Genomic DNA, 21,491 nt, shown 5'->3' with positions numbered 1-21,491 from the left:
CCAAATCAAGCATTGAAAATCATTTGCACCAGCTTGGTTATGTTAATCACAATGTCATCTTTGATGACCAGGCAAAAACTGTCACAGTTCTGATCCATCCGCTGTATTCACCAGACATTGCACCTTTGGATTTACATTTATTTCGGTCTTTACAAAATTCTCTTAATGGAAAAAATTTCAATTCCCTGGAAGACTGTAAACGGTACCTGGAACAGTTCTTTGCTCAAAAAGATAAAAGTTTTGGGAAGATGGAATTACGAAGTTGCCTGAAAAATGGCAGAGGGTAGTGGAACAAACGGGTGAATATTGTTCAATAAAGTTCTTGGTGAAAATGAAAAAAGTGTCTTTTATTTTTACTTAAAAACCGAAGGCACTTTTTGGCCAACCCAATACCATATTATCCAGCAATCCCACTCCTGGGCATATACCTGGAGAAAACCATACTTCAAAAAGATACATGTACCCCAATGTTCATTGCAGCCCTATTTACAACAGCCAAGACATAGAAGCAACCTAAATGTCCATCAACAGATGAATGGATAAAGAAGATGTGGTACATATATACAATGGAATATTACTCAGCCATAAAAATAAAATAATGCCATTTGCAGCAAGATGGATGGACCTAGAGATTATCATACTAAATGAAGTAAAACAAAGACAAATATCACATGATATCACTTATATGTGAAATCTAAAAAAATGATACAAATGAACTTATTTACGAAATAGAAACAGACTCACAGACTCAGAAAACAAACTTACGGGGACTTCTCTGGTGGCGCAATGGTTAAGACTCTGCCTGCCAATGCAGGGAACACGGGTTCGACCCCTAGGCCAGGAAGATCCCATATGCCACGGAGCAACTAAGCCCATGAGCCACAACTACTGAGCCGGTGTGCTGCGACTACTGAAGCCCCACGTGCCGAGAGGTGCTCTGCAACAAGAGAAGCCACCGCAATGCAAAGCCCACACACCACAACAAAGAGTATCCTCCACTCGTGCAACTAGAGAAAGCCCACATGCAGCAACAAAGACCCAATGCAGCCAAAATAAATTAACATATATACACAATACTATATATAAAATAGATAATCAATAAGGACCTACTGCATAGCACAGGGAAGTCTACTCAATACTCTGTAATAACCTAAATTGGAAAAGAATCTGAAGAATACATATATGTATAACTAAATCACTTTGTTGTACACTTGAAACTAACACAACATTGCAAATCAACTACACTCTGATAAAAAACAATTTTTTAATTAAAAAAAAAAAAAAAAAAAGGGCAGCCAACATCCAATCCACCAGTTTGTTGCCATCAGAGAGTATACTGAGTTGCAAAAGACTTCTTATGTCTCAAGAGAAGGCCAATATCCAAATTTTAATGTAAAAATTTTTTGATTTCTAAATATCTGCAACTTAAATTCTTTTTTTTTTAATTTTATTTATTTATTTTTATTTTTGGCTGTGTTGGGTCCTCACTGCTGCGCGCGGGCTTTCTCTAGTTGCTGGGAGCGTCTGGCCCAAGCCACATAGTTGAGTAACAGATAATCATCACAATTATTCACGTCTGCCATGTGCTCCTTTTTTAATTGGTTTTATTATTTTTATTATTATCACCATTTAACTAATTAATAGCAGAGTCCGGATCTTCTGATTCCCAGTCCACCACAGTGTGCTCTTTCCTGCCAAGCTGTAGATTTGTTATTTTTTTTAAAAAGTCCTGCTTTCCTGCCTCACCTGTCCCACAGTTTCCTTACCCGCTCTTTTAGGGCTTATTCTGAAAACTGCTGCAGAAAAATCACTACGTAGAAGTAAAGCATGAAATGAAAATGAAAAAGAGGAAATAGTGTCACAAAAAAAACTACGGCCATGTGGGCTGTGCCCAAGCCAGGTTGGATGCACCACAACAAAAGGAGAAAGCCCAAGAATAACTTCCACGAAAACAAGTCCTCCCAGGTGATGAGAACGTGGGTGCTTCTTATGATTTGCACTTTCCCGAGCTTTTTTAAAATGAAAGAAAAGAAAGGAGGGCGGTAAGAAGGAAGTCCCGTCGCGAACACGAAAAACTAGTAGCAAGGGCGCAAAAGCGCCCGCCCGCGCCGAGTCCGCTGCCTGCTGGGGCCACGTGACAAGACCAAGATGGCCGACGGGGAAGACCGCTGCCGGGCGGGGCAGGAGCCGGGGCCGGAGCCGGGAGAAGAGTTTGAGATCGTGGACCGGAGCCAGCTGCCGGGCCCAGGCGAACTGCGGAGGGCGGCGAAGCCGCGTGCGGCGGCGGAAGGCTGGTCGGCGCCCATCCTGACCCTGGCGCGGAAGGCCACTGGCAACCTGTCGGCGAGCTGCGGGAGCGCGCTGCGCGCAGCCGCTGGGCTGGGCGGTGCGGACGGCGGCGCGGAGGGCGCGGCGCGCGCAGGTAGGCTCTGGCCGGGCGCGACCCACGATGTTTCCGTGGGACGGGTGGCCGTTTTACGGTGGGAGCCAGGCTGGCAAGGGTGCTTAACCGACTCAGCCTGTTAGACAGGTTGTTAAAAAAACAGCCTGTTAACTCGCGTAACTACTCGTCTGTTTTCTTTATACCGTGTGTCCATGCCAAGATAAATACGTGGGCGTGGGTGGCCTGAGATTGGGGCGACTTCACTTCTAGTTGTGTTACCCAGGCAGCATTCTTATTCTCACTGGTGAACTTTATACTTTAAAATGTACGAGTTTAAGCTTAGGTAGTCCTTATTAATTTTTAAAGGACTTACTTAAGAAATGAAACCGTACTGTTCTCTGCTTTAAATCTCAAAATGCCATCCTGGCTCACACCTCCAGTTGTTGACGGCGCATCTCGACTCACCGGGGAGTCAAAGCACCAATGCGGAATTAAGGGGGTGAGGGTTCCAGGTGAGCTCTACAACCAACTAGCTGTGTCATGCAGAAAAGTCACCACATTTCCCAGCCTGTTAAATAGGAACTTTGTGGTTCACCCAATGATCTCTTATAGTCCTTTTAAGCCTTTGTCATCTATAATAGAGTTTCAGCAAATGAGTGAGAATGGAAACATTAAATGATTATGATATTTAGAGTGTGACTTAGCCCTGTAAAGCCAAATATTTAGAGCTGTGCCAACCAATACAGTAGCCACTACCCACATGTGATGTTTAAATGTTAAAAATTCAGTTCCTCAGTCACAACAGCCACATTTGAAGTGCTCAGTAGTCTACACGTGGCTAGTGGCTACTGTATTGGATTGTGCAGTGAGAACATTTTCATCACACAAAGTGCTGTGGGGCAGAGTTCACTAAAGACTGTGGAGTGCTCTCTAAGAAGCATTACATTATAGTGTGCCTTTGAGGTTCCTTTTTTTTTTTTTAACAAGTACTCTTTTTTAATATTTATTTAATTTATTTTTTTGGCTGCGTCAGGTCTTAGTTGCAGCACTTGAGATCTTCATTGAGGCGCACACGATTCTCTCTAGTTGTGGCGCGCAGACTCCAGGGCGCCTGGGCTTAGTGGTTTGCAGCATGGGGGCTCTCATTGAGGCATACGGGCTTAGTTGCCCCGCAGCATGTGGGATCTTAGTTCCCCAGCCAGGGATCCAACCAGCGTCCCCTGCGTTGGAAGGCGGATCCTTTACCGCTGGACCACCAGGGAAGTCCCTGCCTTTGAGGTTTCTTGATTCCATCCTGTCCAATGTATATTTGATGTAGAAGTCAACACTGGCACCAGGATAGTGAATTGTGAGAGTTTCACTGGTTAAGAAAGATTAATGAGTAAAGTTTAAAATCTGACTTGAGATAGAAAACAGTATTTCTTTGGCGATGGAAACTAGGACTAGAAGGTAATGAAGGAGCCTGTTTAACTCAGGAATCTAGTTCCCACTAGCTCGCTACCTTTACACACATCAATGGGTGTTTGACTGTATGCCCACCATTGGTGGTCAGTCCTGAGAGTCAAGGCATGGGGTCTTCTGGAGGCTTCTTAGTAAGCAAATAATACATGTTAGCTGTTTGGTGATAAATAAAATGTGCCAGTGCCTAGAACTGTGCCTAGCACAGAATAATAAATATTTGTTGAACAAATGCATATTTGAAAAATACTTGTTTTCTATTTATGGTAATGCTATAAATAATACCCAGCACTTATATTGTGCTTCCTAGGTGCCAGATATTAGTCTTAGGTCTGTACATACATTAGTTCATTTAATCTTCACAATAATCCTAGGTGATCGCTGAACTGGCTTCATGATGTGCAATCAATGCAGGCTTTAATCAGTGTGATTGTGCAGGGCCAGGTACTCAGAAGTGCCCCATGATAGAAATTCTTACTAATTTTATCTTTGAATTTGTATTAAGTGAAGTCTGATGGGACAAAGGAGCATGTGTGGGGGCCTTGGAGCCGGGCTTTTGTGTGGTCCCATCTTCCACTGTCTCCCTGGGACAGGTTCTCTGCCTCTCTGGTCCACTTGAACTGCCCTGGGGCTTCTCCCTACCCCTCCCTGACCACACTGCATGACCAGTGCTGCCCCAGGGAGGGTTGGGGTTATGCTGTCTGACTCTCAGGGCGGGGCCAGGTATGCACTGGCCTGCCCCAGGCTGGCAGCGGCACAGCACATTAGGCAGCCACTGGGCAGCAGCCTCTCACCCACCCAACCAGATAGGGACTGCATCCCTGCAGGAAATTGCTGTCACTTACGGCCATGGGAGGGAGAGGTTGACTTCATGCCTCCGCCCACGTAGCCTGCCCCACGTGGTAGGTACCGTTATTATCCCCTATTTATAAAGAGGGAAACTGCATTAAAGAGAAGTAATTTGACAAAGTTACTTAGAAATGGCAGAGCCAGGACTTGAACCAAGACAGGCTGCCTCTCAAGCCTGTGCTCTTAGTCACATCACCTCAATGCCTTGATGCCTTTAAATAATTTTATAAGTAAAATGCTGTAATATATACATATGGATTTTTAATTAGTCAATTTAAAGAAAATATTAAGTAAATAACTGCCACTCAAATCTGGCGAAAATTGTGAACGTGGCTTACTGAGGGCAGAAGTGTGGGGAGCAGCTGGGGTGAGCTGTGTGGCTGGTCTCCGAGAGTAACCCAGATTTGAAGCCATCAGGTAGGACAGGAGTGGGGATGGGGAAAAGGACCTGAGCCCTGGGTAGCATACTCTGCAGAGGCCTCAGAAAAGCAGGTCAGGAGAAGATGGCGGCCACCACTCCAGTCAGGGCTGGCTCATTTCATCTCTTTTCCATTGATCTGCGTATCAGCTTACAAAAGCAGTGAGAACAGAGATTATTCAGAGGGAGTGGTGAAGGAGCGGTGACTGAATGTGAGCAGCACTATTGCCAGATAAAATTTTTTTTTGGTGATACAAGTTTAAGGAAAATGCTGTGGAATGTCGTGGAATGTGGAACGCTTTGAATACTTGTTTTAAAATGTTATCCCACGTGGGGTCTGGCAGCACAACTTGCCACAATGATTGCCTTCTCTGTAGTTATCTTGATTGGTTTTTTGGTATTTTTTCTAAAGGTAATACACATGGTAAAACAAAAACAAAAAGCAAACTGTACTAAAGGACACTCAGTGTAGAATAAGTCCTCCTTCCCAGAAACTGTCCCCAATCCTATTGTATTTCAGAGTGTCTGTGCATGTAACATGTGCTTTCATCTCTATACACACAGTTTTCACACAAACCACAGTATACACACACAGGGTTCTACATCGTGCTTTTTAAAGTAATGCCTCCCCCTAAAGCAGTGGTCCCCAACCTTTTTGGCACCAGGGACCGGTTTCATGGAAGACAATTTTTCCACAGACTTGGTCAGGGGGCAAGGTGGGGGGAATGGTTTCGGGATGATTCAAGCACATTACATTTATTGGGCACTTTATTTCTATTATTATTACGTTGTAATATACAATGAAATAATTATACAACTCACCATAATGCAGAATCAGTGGGAGCCCTGAGCTTGTCTTCACTTGCCACTCACTGATAGGGTTTTGATATGAGTCTGCAAGCAATTGATTATGGTCTCTGTGCAGTGAAACCTCTCTGCTAATGATAATCTGTATTTGCAGCCACTCCCCAGCACTAGCGCACTGCCTCAGATCATCAGGCATTAGATTCTCATAAGGAGCGCGCAACCTAGATCCCACGCATACACAGTTCACAGTAGGGTTCGTGCCCCTATGAGAGAATCCAATGCCGCCGCTGATCTGACAGGAGGCAGGGCTCAGGTGGTAATGCGAGCGATGGGGAGCAGCTGTAAATACAGATGAAACTTCGCTCGCTCACCCGCCACTCACCTCCTGCTGTGTGGCCCACTTCCTAACAGGCCACAGACCAGTACCGGTCCGTGGCCCGGGGGATAGGGACCCCTGTCCTAAAGGATGAATAACAAAATTCACTGAAAAAGTCATTCTTTAATTTTAAAAGTATTTAGATATATATTTGGCATTAGGTAGGTGATATGTATTATGCCTTTCTCTGTTGTCTTCCATGGCAAATTTTTTTTCCATGTGTCAGAGCACCTCTGCACAAGTGATATTGCTCCTTCCAAAATGAAGTACGATGACTTTTTCATTTCACATTGCTGAACTCCTTAAGCTAGCCATTGAGATAAGTGAAAATTCCGGAAAATTAGGAAAGTGTAAAATGGTTTTCTTCATTGTCAGTACAGGGTAACACCATACTGTATTATAAGATCTTTCAAGACACCAAAGGGCTAATCAAAACTAAAACTCAAATTTATAAAGAATCTAGTTAATTCTCTATAATTCAGAACCCGATCAAAAAAAAAAATATATGTAGAATCCACTCCCTGAAGTGAATACTTATTCTCTACACCAAAGGTATAGAGCAGCCCTTTGAGATGTTTGTGGCTGGTAGTTGCATTTTTTTCCATCCTGCATAGTTTATACTTAAATGCTTTTATAAGCATTTAAAATTTTTTTTAGCCAATTACCAGGTTTTCCATAAAAATCCAGATCACCAGCTTCTCCTGAAAACTCCCATCTGGCACATATGATCAGTCAGCATTCCTCCAGCAAGAAGGTGGCTGCACGTTCTCTCCAGCTTGTCCTCTCACTGCGTCACTCTTTTATGTTACAGGCCCAGCCCCTCTACAACAGTCAAGGTCGAGATCCCTGATCAGACCATTTACTTAGCAATTCAATAAGTATAGAATTTTGTGACATTCTGTGTGTTGTGTTGAACTATTATTAACAAAGCTTAGAGAGGTGAATAGCTTAGCCAAGGTCACAAAGCTAATAAAATTGAGAGATGAAACAGCTTAAAGATCCTTCCAGCTCCAATTTTCCATGACCCTAAATTGAGCTCAAATGGGAATAGGTGACTAACCCAACCAGGGGATGGACACTGCTGTGTTCCCAGGAACGATGGTAGGAGCCACTGCCTTAAGCACTAGTCTTCACATTTTTTGTTCACATGACCCCCTAAAAAAAAATCTTCAGCTTTTAAAGTTGATACATAAAATTCTTCATCATAACTTTAAAGTTTAGAATACATTTTCTGGTTTATTGTAAAATTGACTTTTTAAAATAAAACCATGATATCATTCTTTTAAGTGTATCAAGTGGTATATAATTACCTTAATGATTTGATAACACTACCATCCATCTTACAAATAAATAACAAGTTAATTAATATTTGAAAATTTTACATTTTTCCCTTTTATTCCTTGGACTTGAATTTCCAATCCACTTATGTACGTTTTAAATATTTTTTATTGGTCATCCTATCATACATCTCAGAAAAAATATGTAAATTAATTAAAATGTAATAAACTTTTCTTGTGACTAAAGCTGAGTGTATAAAATATTTTTTCTTGGGCTTCCCTGGTGGCGCAGTGGTTAAGACTCCGCCTGCCAAGGCAGGGGACACAGGTTCGAGCCCTGGTCCGGGAAGATCCTACATGCCACGAGCAACTAAGCCCGTGCACCACAACTACTGAGGCTGTGCTCTAGAGCCTGCGAGCCACAACTACTGAAGCCCGCGGGCCTAGACCCCATGCTCTGCAACAAGAGAAGCCACCACAATGAGAAGCTCATGCACCGCAACGAAGAGTAGCCCCCTCTCGCCACAACTAGAGAAAGCCTGTGCTCAGCAACAAGGACCCAATGCAGCCAAAAATAAATAAATAAAATAAATAAATTAAAAAAAAATTTTTTTTTCTTCTGGAACGAATTACCATTAGAATTATTAGTAATGCTAAGTTGATTAAAGGAATATAAATATAATTTTATAAGTAATTATACATAAATTTTTCTTGGAATTCTCTTCATGAGCTGGTGTTGGTTTTTTAATTAGCATGTACTTGTAGATGAATATATATATTTACTGATAAAATGTGATAAGACTCAATCAATTTTATTCCTCTTTTTTGATTTTCTATAGATGTGATCCTTGAGAAATCTGGCTCATATAAATAAGAAATAGAAATGGACAGGGTTTTTTTTCCCATTGGTAAATTCTACCAAACTTTTTTTTAAGTTTTATTGAAGTATAGTTGATTTACAATGTTGTGTTCATTTCTGCTGTACAGCAAAGTGACTCAGGTATGAAATGGACAGTTTTGTTATAGTAATGTTGTTCAAGTCTTTGAACTCCTTCTAAGTTATATGCCCCAAATCACATTGATCTAATGTCAAAAAAAATTTTTGTTCATTTTTGTTCAAATATTCATTTTGTTCAAATGAAAATCACCTTACTTGCAAAAGGATGCAACCTAGTCACATTAAAGAAATTTCTCTACCTCTGGGAAGTTCCCCAAAAAAGGCTTTATCAAGACTTATCAGATGATAATTATGCCTTATAATTCTTTCACTTTAACTCAGAACACTCAAAATGGTTGGGGATATCTAAACATTGCTTATTTCATTACACCTTGCCAATACAATATTTTTTGACAAAAAGAGTTAGTTTAGGGAATTCCCTGGCTGTCCAGTGGTTGGGACTGCACACTTCCACTGGAGGGGACACAGGTTTGATCCCTAGTCAGGGAACTAAGTCCCATATGGCCAAAATTAATTAATTAATTAATTTTTAAAAAGTTAGTTTACATGTACTTGAAATCCATTTTCATCAAAAACTTGTAGCTGCAGTTTGGCTCATTTAATTTATTGAACGTGTCCATCAAGTTAATGGCATATCCAGGGGATGAGTATTGAGACTGACTGAAAACAATTAAGTATATTCATATTTGTGGGGGAAAATTTTTTTTAACTCTCTAAATTCAGGATACCCAGCAGAGGGCTGGAGACCAACCCTCTCTCCCAAGACCAAGTTTAACTAAGTTCAACAAAACAATGAGAGACTGGAAGCTCTTCATGTTTTGGGTGACTTGATTAATCATCAAAGGAGGTTTCACCTCCATTTGGTGTGTGAGACTTTCTGCACCCCAGGTTAGTGCATCAAGAGGAAGATATGGGGGCTTCCCTGGTGGCGCAGTGGTTAAGAATCCGCCTGCCAATGCAGGGGACACGGGTTCGTGCCCTGGTCCGGGAAGATCCCACATGCTACGGAGCAACTAAGCCCGTGTGCCACAACTACTGAGCCTGCGCTCTAGAGCCCATGAGCCATAACTACTGAAGCCCACGTGCCTAGAGCCCATGCTCTGCAACAAGAGAAGCCACTGCAATGAGAAGCCCGCACACCGCAACAAAGAGTAGCCCCCACTCTCAGCAACTAGAGAAAACCCGCGTGCAGCAGCGAAGACACAATGCAGCCAAAAATTAAATAAATGAATAAATAAATAAGTTTATTTTTTAAAAAAAGAGGAAGATATGGGACAAGGAGTGAATTGCGGTTCTTCTGTAGAGTGGAAGGAGAAAGAGTGCCTGTGAAACTTGAGGATCTAGAAATCGACTTCCTTAAAATATCTGGGCCTGCCTAGCCCTCTGTAGGACTTGCTGCGTACGTATTCCCATTCGAACAACACTAGACTTCGTTTTTAGACCGGGGATTGGTATCTTCTCTAAGAATAAATCTTTACAAATTGCTTCTGTGGTTATTGGTCTATTCAGGATTTCCCCCTCTTCTTGATGGGGTTTTACATTTTCTATTCCCTTTGCCTATCATCCATTTCATTAAACTTTTCAAATTTATAAATGTAATACATAGGATTCTCTCAAAATTTAAAAATAATTATACCACTCCCACCCAAATGCTTTACTTAAAGTCCATTTTTCTTTTTCCACACCAAGATGAAAGGTTTAGACCGATTTTTCTTTCCCAGCAGCTGTCCTCTTGGGTTTTGATGAGAATTTAGAATTTTCAGTCCCAGGCTGTCTCTAGTCGCAACCATATTTACTTAATACCTGTATTAGAATTCACAGTCATAATATCATTCTTTTCGATTTAGCTACACATACATATGCTCTTTTAACTATTTATATGTCCATATTATTTACTGCCCATGAAATAAAGCAGGTAGACAAAGGATTAATATCCAGAATATACGGACCAATAAAACAAAGGCAAACAAATCAAGAAAGTTAAAAGATTTAACAGGCAATTCATAGAAGGAATACTAGGAGACAAACATGAAAAGCTGCTTAACATCTGTAACGAACAACTGCAAACTAAAACAATAAGATCCCCACCCCACCCCACCCCACCCCAATCCATTTAAAAGACCGAACGATGGCGCAGGTGCGGAGAGAGGGGCGCGCTGGCCCGGGGTATTTTTCCTGCCGGGAGTAGGTTATAGTTTGGGGTCTATGTTTTTAATTTCTCGAGTGACAGTTTCCTGGGCTTGAGATGACACTTGGTAAGAATTTGTCATGGATAGCTGATATTGACTACAAACTTTTACTCTCAAAGTGACAAGGTTAATGGAGTTGAAAAGCAGCTGAGTTCATTTTATTCTAACGGTTTTATTTACAAAAGAAGTGTAAAACTCGTAATTGTCCACTAATTGTGGACGAAAGATGGGTAACAACGAAAATTTGAGTCCATTACTGAGGAACTGATGCTTCCCCGAGGGCTCCGGCTGGCACTCTCAGGCAAAACAACCGGCTCAGAAAGCCCCGTGGCCGGTGGGCGGACCAACCCAACCAAGCCCGGAAGCCGCTACCTCCGTCCTGGCGGAAAAGTCAAAATGGCGCCCGTGAGCTCCATGGGCGTGGCCGCGAGCTGGACTCCTCCAATAGGAACGAGAGGGGGTGGAGCACTTTCCCAGCAAGCCTTCTAGCTTGGGGCAGGGCTTCCTGGAGTTTGCGCCCTTCCATTAGTCAAAAATGGAATGGGGGTGTGGGAGAAGCTGTTCGCGGTGAGTCTTGGAAGGGTCGTCGCCGTAGCAACGCGCTGAGCTACCAGGGAGAGGCCTCTAGAGTCTGACCCTCGGCCCCCGCCGCCCACATGCGGCTGTGACCTCCCGGGGTCAGGGCCCAGTTGGCTGCGATCGCCACTTAACCCGCACGTCCGCGCTCCGAGCAGACCGCCTGGCCGGTCTTCCCTCCATTGTTCCGCGTCCAGCCTCCTCACCCCGGGCTACACTCAGTCCACTAACGAAGCTGTCCCCGCTTCTGTCCTCCAGCTTCCAAGTGCCAGATGATGGAGGAGCGTGTCAACCTGATGCACATGATGAAACTCAGCATCAAGGTCTTGCTCCAGTCTGCCCTGAGCCTGGGCCGCAGCCTGGATGCAGACCATGCCCCCTTGCAGCAGTTCTTTGTAGTGATGGAGCACTGCCTCAAACATGGGCTGAAAGGTGAGCCTGAGGGCGGGGGCGGGGGCTTGAAAAATTCGGGCTAGCTGTTTCCCAGCATCATCAATGCCAAAAACGTTGTTCTGGGTGCTGGTGTTGTTCTTGTGCACACAAGACAAACAGTGCACAAGACAAACAAGGTCCCTGCCCACAAGACGCGACATTCTAGAGCAGCGCTGTCCAATAGAAATGCCATGCAAGCCACATGTGTAATTTCTAATGTTCTAGTAGACACGTTTTAAAAAAACCGAAAAGAAACAGATGAAATTACTTTTAGTAATTTATCCCAATATAGCCAAAATATTATCATTTTGACACATATAATCAGCATAAACCTTACTAATGAGATATTTTGCATTCTTTTTTACACTGAGGCTTAAAGATCCACTGTGTGTTTTACACTTACAGCACATCTCAATTGCACTGGCTACATTTCAGTAGCACTTGTGGCTAGTGACTACCTTGGACAGCACAGTTCTAGAAGAGGAGACAGACAACAAACTCAGAAGCAAACATAATTACAAAATGCTACAAATTCAGGGATGCAAAATAGGTTAAATGATAGAGAATCAAGGGAAAAACCTTTCAACTAGGGTGAGAGGTAAAGGTCTTTCTGGGGAGGTGAAATGTGAGCTGAGACCTAAAAGAGAAGAAGGAGTCAACCTTGCAAATGTTTGGGGCAAGAGCCCTCCTAGAAAGACAGAACAAAACAGGTGCAAAGTCCTGAGTGGGACCAACCTTGGTTTCAGGAAGACACCAGGTAACTGAGGCATGCTGAGAAGGAGGAGGTGAGGTCAGGGCAGTTGGGATGGGCTGGATCACGTAGGCCTTTATAGGTCAGGTGAGGAGCTGGATTTTATTCTAAGAGTATTTAGAGGATTTTCAGCAAGGGAAAAACAAGATCTAACTTACATTTTTAAAAGAAGTTCCAGCTCTGTGGAGGACAGATTAGAAAGGTGGGGAGGTGATGGTATTAGGAGCAGGGAAACCCATTAGGAGATTATTGCAGCAGTTCAGATGAGAGATGGTGGTGGTGATTTGAAATCAAGAATTGACTTTGGCATCATGGTGGTGATGATTTGAAGTCAAGAATTGACTTTGGCATAGGAGGGAGAAAGGGCAAGTATTTCACAGGTGATCATTTGAGCACTTGTTTTATTTCATGGTCAATAAATACTTGAAAGAAAGAGCCTAGTGGGTATATCAGAGAAACCCTTTCATTAGAGGAAGGGAGAGCTCATTTGGTACCTGGCCTCTCCCAGTCCCCGAGACTGAATCAGAATGAGTAAGCAGTGCAGCTCTACAGCATTCATTCGGCTTTTGGGAGAGAGACTGTGGGACCCTGAAGACATTTTGCAACCTGTTCTTATGAATAACACTTCTGTTTTCCCTTTTAGTTAAGAAGAGTTTTATTGGCCAAAATAAATCTTTCTTTGGTCCTTTGGAGCTGGTGGAGAAACTTTGTCCAGAAGCGTCAGATATAGCCACTAGTGTCAGAAATCTGCCAGAATTAAAGTGAGTGAGAAGTAGTTACATCGATTTGATGTTTTAAGAAAACTTCCTTGTATTTATCAATTTCTCTATTTCTTGCTGATAAAGCGTTTTCTAATTTAGAACAAATTGTAGCAAAAGCTACACTCTACTTAGACTTTAGTCCCAGCTCTGCTGCTCATTCTCCACATAAGCTTGAGAAAATTTGCCCCTCTCTGAGCCTCAGTTTCCTTTTCTTTAAAATGGGGACAATGATTTCTGCTTGTCATACAAGGTCAAATAGTGAAAAGGTGTTGTCACCCAAAGAGCAGTTACAGGAGGAAAAGGAGTTGTTACACTCCTGGAATTGCTGCTTCAGATGCATGTGGGTGCTCTGTGACCACCTAGAGGGGTGGGATAGGGAGGGTGGGAGGGAGACGCAAGAGGGAGGAGATATGGGGATATATGTATATGTAGAGCTGATTCACTTTGTTATAAAGCAGAGACTAACACACCATTATAAAGCAATTATACTCCAATAAAGATGTTAACAAAAAAAAAAAAAAGACTCACAGATGCACCTGGGCAGTTTTCTGAATAATACAGTTTGGAACAGATTTTAGATTCCAGGACAAGAGACATTTGTGGAAAGGCTGGCACTAATGAATCGTTTGCCTTATCTGTGTTTGCCCTTGGGATCCCTACGTATAGGGGTCATATGTTTATCTGCCTAACAGTTTAGGGAACAATTTGGCAATTTTGTGGATTTTGAGATTATCGTTCTCTTAAAGTGCCAGTGTTTTAAAATAGCGTTCTTGTAATTTTACACGCTTTTGTGATGGAGTGCTGTTTTGTTATATAATTTTGACTTGGATTCTTTCCATTTGCATTTGTTTTATGTAATTTCAGGAAGAATACTGAACATCTGAGTCCTGGATGATACTAATAAACTAATAATTGCAGAGATTAAAAAAAAAAAAAAAAAAACTGAATGGAACACAAAAAGGCGTATCATGGAATCTGCATTTAGAAAGGGCCCTGGAGATCCTTAGGCCAATGCAAAAGTTCTCCCGGCAGAGTCTTTCACAGGGGACTCAACTGTCCAGCCTCTGTTTGACCTTCTCCTGCAGAGCCAGCTTATTCCATTTTCAGATAATAATAATAGCCACCACCATTAACTAAGGGCCTGCCATGTGCCAGGCATTGTGCTAAGGACATTTCATTATCTCATTTTATCCTCCACAAATCCCTAGGAACTAAGCTGTTGGTGTCCCCATCTACAAGTGCAGAAACTGAGACTCAGAGTAGTTAAGTAACTTCCTCAAGGTCCCTCAGCAAGGGAGTGGTGGAACCAGGAAGAAAACACAGGTCTGATGGCCTCTGAAACCCTCTAAATCCCACTAAACTCCATCGTTGCTGAGCCCTGTGCATTCATAGGACTTAAGCCTTCTGTCTCTGTCCCTGGTTCATCCCTCTGGGCCTATACCACCTAAGGTGAAAACCTTTAGCAGGCGACAACCTTTCATATATTTATTTGGTGACCCCCTCATGAGCCTCCTACGTCTTCTGCCTTGTTTCTTCAGTTCTTTTTTTTTTTTTTAATTTATTTATTTATTTATTTTTGGCGGCTTTGGGTCTTCATTGCAGTGTGCGGGCTTCTCACTGCAGTGGCTTCTCTTGTTTCAGAGCACGGGCTCTAGGCACGCAGGCTTCAGTAATTGTGGCCCGCGAGTTCTAGAGCGCGGGCTCAGTAGTTGTGGCGCACAGGCTTTGTTGCTCCGTGACATGTGGGATCTTCCCGGACCAGGGCTCGAACCTGTGTCCCCTGCATTGGCAGGCGGATTCTTAACCGCTGTGCCACCAGGGAAGTCCCTCCACTTGTTCTTTATGTGGTCCTATTGTCCATCCCCTTCCAGTGAGCTCACTCCCTCAGGAGTGCAGCACTAGACCGTGTCCCTGGGCGGCCTGGTTGGATGGAGCAGGGCTCTCCCTCCTCCTGCACTCAGGCTGTTTCCACTTAGGCACGGGAGGCATTTTTGAAGTCTTGTTGTGCTAACAAAGAGCTTATTGTCAGCTAAACTCACTGCTTCTGTTCCCTGTGGATGCTAAACAAGTAAGTAGCTTAAGTACCAGAATCCTCCCTCTGTCTGCCAAAAAGGAGATACACAGTAGCTCCCTCCTCTTGATGCCTCTGGAAGACTAGCCTTGTTGGGAGCCACGTGAGAAAAGGCTACTGCTTTGCTCTATAAAGAGCTGCAGTGTTTTTACTATTTCATTAAATAGTAACAAAAGTTCTAAAATTTCTGCAGTTATTTTGGAAGTTATGACCAGAATTTTTTTTGAGGGTAGAGACTATTTGCTCTAAGGTGGTTTGAAACTTGCAGGACGAACTTTGCATCCTGAGAGACATCCCTCTAGAGTTTAATGTCCTTGTCTAATTGAGATAAAAATATCTTTTACAGTATGGCCTATCACCCAAAATATTTCATTGTTTTCATGTCATGGTTTATTATTAAACATACTGTTACACACTGAATAAGATTACACTTAAGATTGGCACTTAAACCCAGACAACAAAGCTTGTCTCTCTCTTTTTTGAAAATTAAAAACAACCTCTTTGGGGACTTCCCTGGTGGCGCAGTGGTTAAGAATCCGCCTGCCGATGCAGGAAACATGGGTTCGATCCCTGGTCTGGGAAGATCCCACATGCCGCGGAGCAACGAAGCCTGTGCTCTAGAGCCCGTGTGCCACAACTACTGAAGCACACATGCCTAGAGCCCGGGCTCTGCAACAAGAGAAGCCACCACAATGAGAAGCACACGCACTGCAACGAAGAGTAACCCCCGTTCACCGCAACTAGAGAAAGCCCGCGCGCAGCAACAAGGACCCAACACAGCCAAAAATAAATAAATTCTAAAAAAACAAGATAACAAAAAAAAAACCTTTTTTTCTTATTACATAACTTTTAATTAAGAAACAAAAAAGGTGCTTCTGTTAGCTTACTACTCAGAAAAAAAAACTACAATTAATATCTTGGTCAGTATCCTTCTAGACCCTTTCAGTGCATAGTCGGACAGACAAATAGATAAGATTCTATTTTTATGCCCCTCCACCTCCCCCAGTGACCTCATTATTGCACTGCTTCTCATGGAAGACAGTTTGGCACTATCCACGAAAACCACCAATACATCTACCCTTTGACCCAGCAATTCCACTTCTAGGAGTTTTATCTCGTAGATCTAACACATGAAAATGACACATGTACAGAAATACCTGTTGCAGCAGTATTTGTAACAGCGGAAGATTAGAAACAGCCTAGATAAAAACCAGCTAAATAAATTATAGTGCAGTCCAATACTGAAACACTCTAAAGCTATGAAAAAATGAACGAAAAATTCCGTGTCTGGAAAGAATTTCAAAATGACAGATATTCAGTGAAATAAGCAAGTTGCAGAACGGCATATATAGCATACTAATTCTTTTGTGAAAAGGAGAGAAAAATAGAATTTACATTTATTTTCACATGCATAAAAATGTTTTGGAAGTGAACCTAAGCTAAGAGCAGTATATTGTACAGAGGTGGGGAACTGGGGGAAAAAAAATCAAGTATTAAATTGTACGTACTGTTTTGTAGCTTTTTTTCCCATTTAATATCAGATTTTAAACCTTTTGCCATGATAGTCATCCACATCATTTTTGTATAGCTCCTCCCACTTTGCCCTTTGTGGTTGTCTTCAAATTCTCATTATGCAAACAGTGCAGTGGTGACCATCCCCAAACATACGTCCTTGTGTACCTCCTAAATTATTTCCTTATATTACTAGATGTAGAATTTTGATAACCTGCTGTCATTAAATTGCCTTCTAGAAGAATTGTACCAGTTTGCACTCCCACCAGGTAGCACATGTCAGTGTCCATTTTTCCTATCATGCCAACATCAGATATCTTTTTTTTTTCCTACTTTATTTCCTTTCTTTTTTACTCTGGCTTTACATCATTTATTGAAGGGAGAAGGGGGGAATCCAGTCTTTTGTATTGATTAAGTTGGGTGCCCTCTGACCCTTTGAGGCTGATATTGATTACAGCAGTACCTCTAATACTCTCTTGGGTGTTACAAATGCAGTTACTCTGCTTAGAACAGGATCTTTTTTTCCTTGAATAATGTTAGGTCTACAATTGGGCGGTCTTTTTTTTTCTTTTAATGTTTAAAACAGATCTTTTCAAAATCACACCTTTGAGATTGGTTGCACAACAACGTGAATGTACCTAACACTACCTAACAGTTAAAAATGGGTAAGGTGGTAAACTTTATGTTATGTGTATTTTACCACATCAGAAATAAAATTGTACCTTTGAGCTAATGCCCTAGAAATCTTGTGAGACTTCAACCCTTTAACAACTACGTTCTATATTCGTCTTTTGAAAGAGAAGTTATCCATTATACAATCTAACCTGGTATTTCCTGGCTACCTGTGAAATTTTATGAATACATGCAAAGTTTTATCTAATTGTATTTGTTCCAGAAATCAGATGTTTGTGGCTTAAATTTTTTTTCCTATTTTTTTTTGGGGGGGGGGCGGTGGTGCAGAATACATGCCCATGATACAGACTTCAAACAGTACCCAAAAGAATGCAGTGAGCCATTTCCTCAGCCTTCCCAGGCAGTGTGCTCCCCCAGCCCCCAGGGCAGCTCTATTACAGCGTTCTCTGCATTCACAAGCATGTGTATGCGTGAACATGTGTTTCTCCTTGGCTAAGTTGTTTTTTTTCCCTTTGTTTTTTGTTGTTATTATTGTTATGCCATAATAGTTTGATTCTCTGTTTGAATTCCAGGACAGCTGTGGGAAGGGGCAGAGCTTGGCTTTATCTTGCACTCATGCAGAAGAAACTGGCAGATTATCTGAAAGTGCTTATAGACAATAAACATCTCTTAAGGTATTTCATCACCTATCTTGGCTTAGCTTTTGCTTCGTAATTAGAACACAGTTCTGTAGATCATTCAGCATTAAAACAAGAATGTATAATGTACAGTTTTTATTCAAATTATTATTAAGTGTAACTATTCTGTGGCTTAGTTTTAAAATAGCAGTATTTTATTTTTTGATAGTTTTAAAATAGCAGTATTTTATTTTTTGAGCACTGATGTCTGGAAGTCTTTATGAATGAAGATGTATATTTTCATTTTGAAAAGTCATTTTGAAGATAGTTCTTCAAAAATACCTAAGATTAGGTACCCTGACAGCATACTACATTAAGTTTCAACAAAATGGTATTTGATTGGATGATAATAGGGGAAAAATGACTTGAACTAGATTCAGTGGGCAATTTTAAAGTATAAAAACCCTGCTTTTTGTAAAAGAACATATCTAGATTACCTGTTTTAGGATTCCACATTCAGTTTGTAAACTTTTATATCTCTTGGCATCAGTAAAGACGAACTGTCTATCTCTGAAATTTATGACTGGGTTCATTTTTTATATTTATAACTCTATAAACAAAAGTAACCATTATAAGAGGAATTTTCTCCAGGATATGAGCATTTACAAGGAACAGATCTCTCCAGAGATAATTCTCTTATCTAACTGAAATAAAAATGTCTTTTACAGTATGGCCTGTCACCCAAAATTTTCCATTGTTTTCAAGTCATGGCTTATTATTGAACATATCTTTTCATGATAAATACTGATTTCAAATAGTTCACGTACTTTGTACTCTTCTTTGAGTACCGCTATACTGAGTAACACTGAGGTACAGATTTTGTTCTAAACAACTAATTCTTAGGATAATAAGTTCTCATGTACTCACACACACGATGGTACATTAGCTAATCGCTGGTGACCAGAGCAGTCATGGGTGGAGCCTCACTGTAATGGCTGAGGTGACTTGGAGGTAAGGAAGTAAAAGCAGCCAGTGTTGTTCCATGGGACACAAGGAAGAGGGAAGAGTTTTATCCTTGGATGGGTGGTGGAGGAGGCTGTGGGATCCCACTTTATGTTGACATGAATGTAAGTGTAGAAGTAGTTCATAGCAACACAAAAGAAGGAGCCAGGGTGGACAGGAGGGGCAGAGTGATGTTCAGGAACACAGGAGCCAAGCGATGAGAAGGACTGGGGTCCAGGGTCCAAACAGAGGAGTTAACCCTAGACCAGAGGTAGGAGGAGTCCATTTTAAGCCACGGGAAGAGAGGAGAGGCCAGAGAAGAGATAGCAGCACTTAAAGTGGGAGAGGAAATAGAAGGAAGAAGGGAATTCACACAAGGGAGCCTCTGGCTCCTGATGAAGTTGGCAGCCAGGCCATGAGCTAAGAGGTGAAAAGGCAGAGTAGGTCCAAGAGAAGGGTGGTGAAGGTGTTGCTGTTGTATCAATCTCTTTCAGTGAGTTCTATGAGCCTGAGGCATTAATGATGGAGGAAGAAGGGATGGTGATTGTTGGTCTGCTGGTGGGACTCAATGTGCTTGATGCCAACCTCTGTTTAAAAGGAGAAGACTTGGATTCTCAGGTAAAATGGGAATTTTGACGCCAGATCGAATGCCTTGTTTGGGCCAGGGATTTTACGTAGGATCTGGAGGCATATGCTGAACCTAAGGAAGGGGCAGATGGCAGGGGGCATCTGGCACAGGGCCGTGCAAGGTGCTGTGCTGGACCAGAGCGGGGAGCAGCTGGCAAAGGTCTTGGGGAAGGGTGAAAAATAGCTTGGGCAAAGGCACAGAGGCACACACAGAGAGCATGGCATGTCTGGGAACGGGAAACAGTTCTCCATGGCTAGAACACAGGATGCTCGATGAGTGAAGTGAAGGTGGAGGCTGGCCCAGTTGTTAGGCCATCAGTGCCATGTTAGAGGCTTTAGTTTTTGTCCCTGGAACTTTGGAACTTAAAAACCTTTGGAGGTATTTAAGCAGTACACTGAAATGATCAGGCCTGGGATTGAGAAAGATCAAGCTAGCAACCATCCAGTTCCTGAGTTAGAAGCAGCCAAGAATAGGGAAAGCACAAACATTGAGCAGACAAGTCTGGAAGCCCCAGGTTGCATGGGGAGTGGGAAAGCAGACTCAGGAGAGATTTGGGAAGTCAGATGGTAAAACGGAGCACAAATGAAAGTAGGCAGTAAGATGCAGAGTGCCCCATGGGGTGGGACAGCCCTCTTGCCATGGGCTTTCCTCTTGCACGGGAGCTGGTGACCAGGGCTGAGGCCTAAACTCGTGGTGGCAGGGACTGTAAATCAGGACACCCTGCCCCACCCTCACCTCCACCTCTTCAGGGCATCTGTAACTGGGCAGTGGCCCAGGCTTCTTCCCACTACATGTTTGGGCATGACTCTAAAGTTTCCCCAATCCCTGCATGACCAGGTCAGCTTTTTTTTTTGTAACCTCTCCTCTCTTTTTTTTTTTTTTTTCCCAGTAGTTTTCTTGTTTTTGCCTGTTAAATATTTCTCAAAAAATACAAAGAAGTTTTTTTGAAAAGAAACAAAATATCACATATAATCCCATTACACAGAAAGAGCTAATTCAGTGTTACATTTCTGGATACATCCTTGCAGCACATGAAGAAAGGTGTATGTGTGTATTTATGTTTCAGAGACAGATGTTTGGAGTTTTCTTTTTTCATTAAACCAAAATATGATTATTCCAAGCACACCATTTTGCAATTTTTTTATTTAATAATATGGTCCACATAGCTCTTGATGTCAAGAGATATAAACGATTTTAAACAACTGCATAGTAATCCATTTTATGAATGTACCATAATTTATTTAACCAATACTTATTAATGTAAGTTGTTTCCATGTTATAACAATGATGTTATAAACATCCTCATACTTCTTTTTACTCATGTCTGTTTATTTTTTTAGGATAAGTTTTGAGGTTGCTGTGTCAGAGTGTACACATTCTGCATGAGTGTTGTGATGATATGTGAGCATTCTTGGTCTTTTTTAATCTGAGAGAAAAACAACTCTTCATCTCAAATTTATATTTTTGAGAACTAGGAAGATGAAGTATTTTTTTCATGTTTTATTTGCCGTTGGTGGTTCATCTGTTCATATCCTTTGCCCATTTTTTTAAGTTTTCCACCTTTTTCCACTCCTTTATTATAGATTAAGGATATTTACCATTTGTCAGAATATTTGTTATAAATTTTTTTTTTCTGCCGTCTCGGGGCTTGTTTTCCCTGTAGACTTTTTTTTTTTTTTTTTTTTTTTTGGCGGTCATATTTAATGTACTTTTCCTTTATACCTTCTAAGGTATTGTGCTTAGAAGGTCCTTCCACGTCTAAAAATTAACCTAATTTTTTAAATCACATGTAT

The 21,491-nt window shown here is 41.8% G+C and overlaps 1 protein-coding gene across 5 annotated transcripts in view; it reads left to right on the top strand.

Moving 5' to 3' along the window:
- Window positions 1-2,135: 2,135 nt before the first annotated feature.
- RUFY1 (RUN and FYVE domain containing 1) overlaps window positions 2,136-21,491 on the top strand; it is a 59,144-nt gene continuing 39,788 nt past the window's right edge. For 3 of the 5 annotated variants that reach the window (XM_059917910.1, XM_059917911.1, XM_059917909.1), the window contains exons 1-5: window positions 2,136-2,422; window positions 11,550-11,723; window positions 13,118-13,235; window positions 18,024-18,125; window positions 19,565-19,688. In XM_059917910.1, the coding sequence (XP_059773893.1) occupies window positions 2,149-2,422; window positions 11,550-11,723; window positions 13,118-13,235; window positions 18,024-18,125; window positions 19,565-19,688 (792 nt within the window). In that variant the 5' untranslated portion in view covers window positions 2,136-2,148. Of the gene's footprint in view, window positions 2,423-11,223; window positions 11,283-11,549; window positions 11,724-13,117; window positions 13,236-18,023; window positions 18,126-19,564; window positions 19,689-21,491 lie in introns of those variants that run through there. The other 2 variants (XM_059917912.1, XM_059917913.1) reach the window with 2 other exon arrangements.

This window comes from Balaenoptera ricei, chromosome 3, assembly GCF_028023285.1.
Source record: "Balaenoptera ricei isolate mBalRic1 chromosome 3, mBalRic1.hap2, whole genome shotgun sequence".
NCBI lineage: Eukaryota > Metazoa > Chordata > Mammalia > Artiodactyla > Balaenopteridae > Balaenoptera > Balaenoptera ricei.
This window is presented reverse-complemented; position numbering and strand designations above follow the sequence as displayed.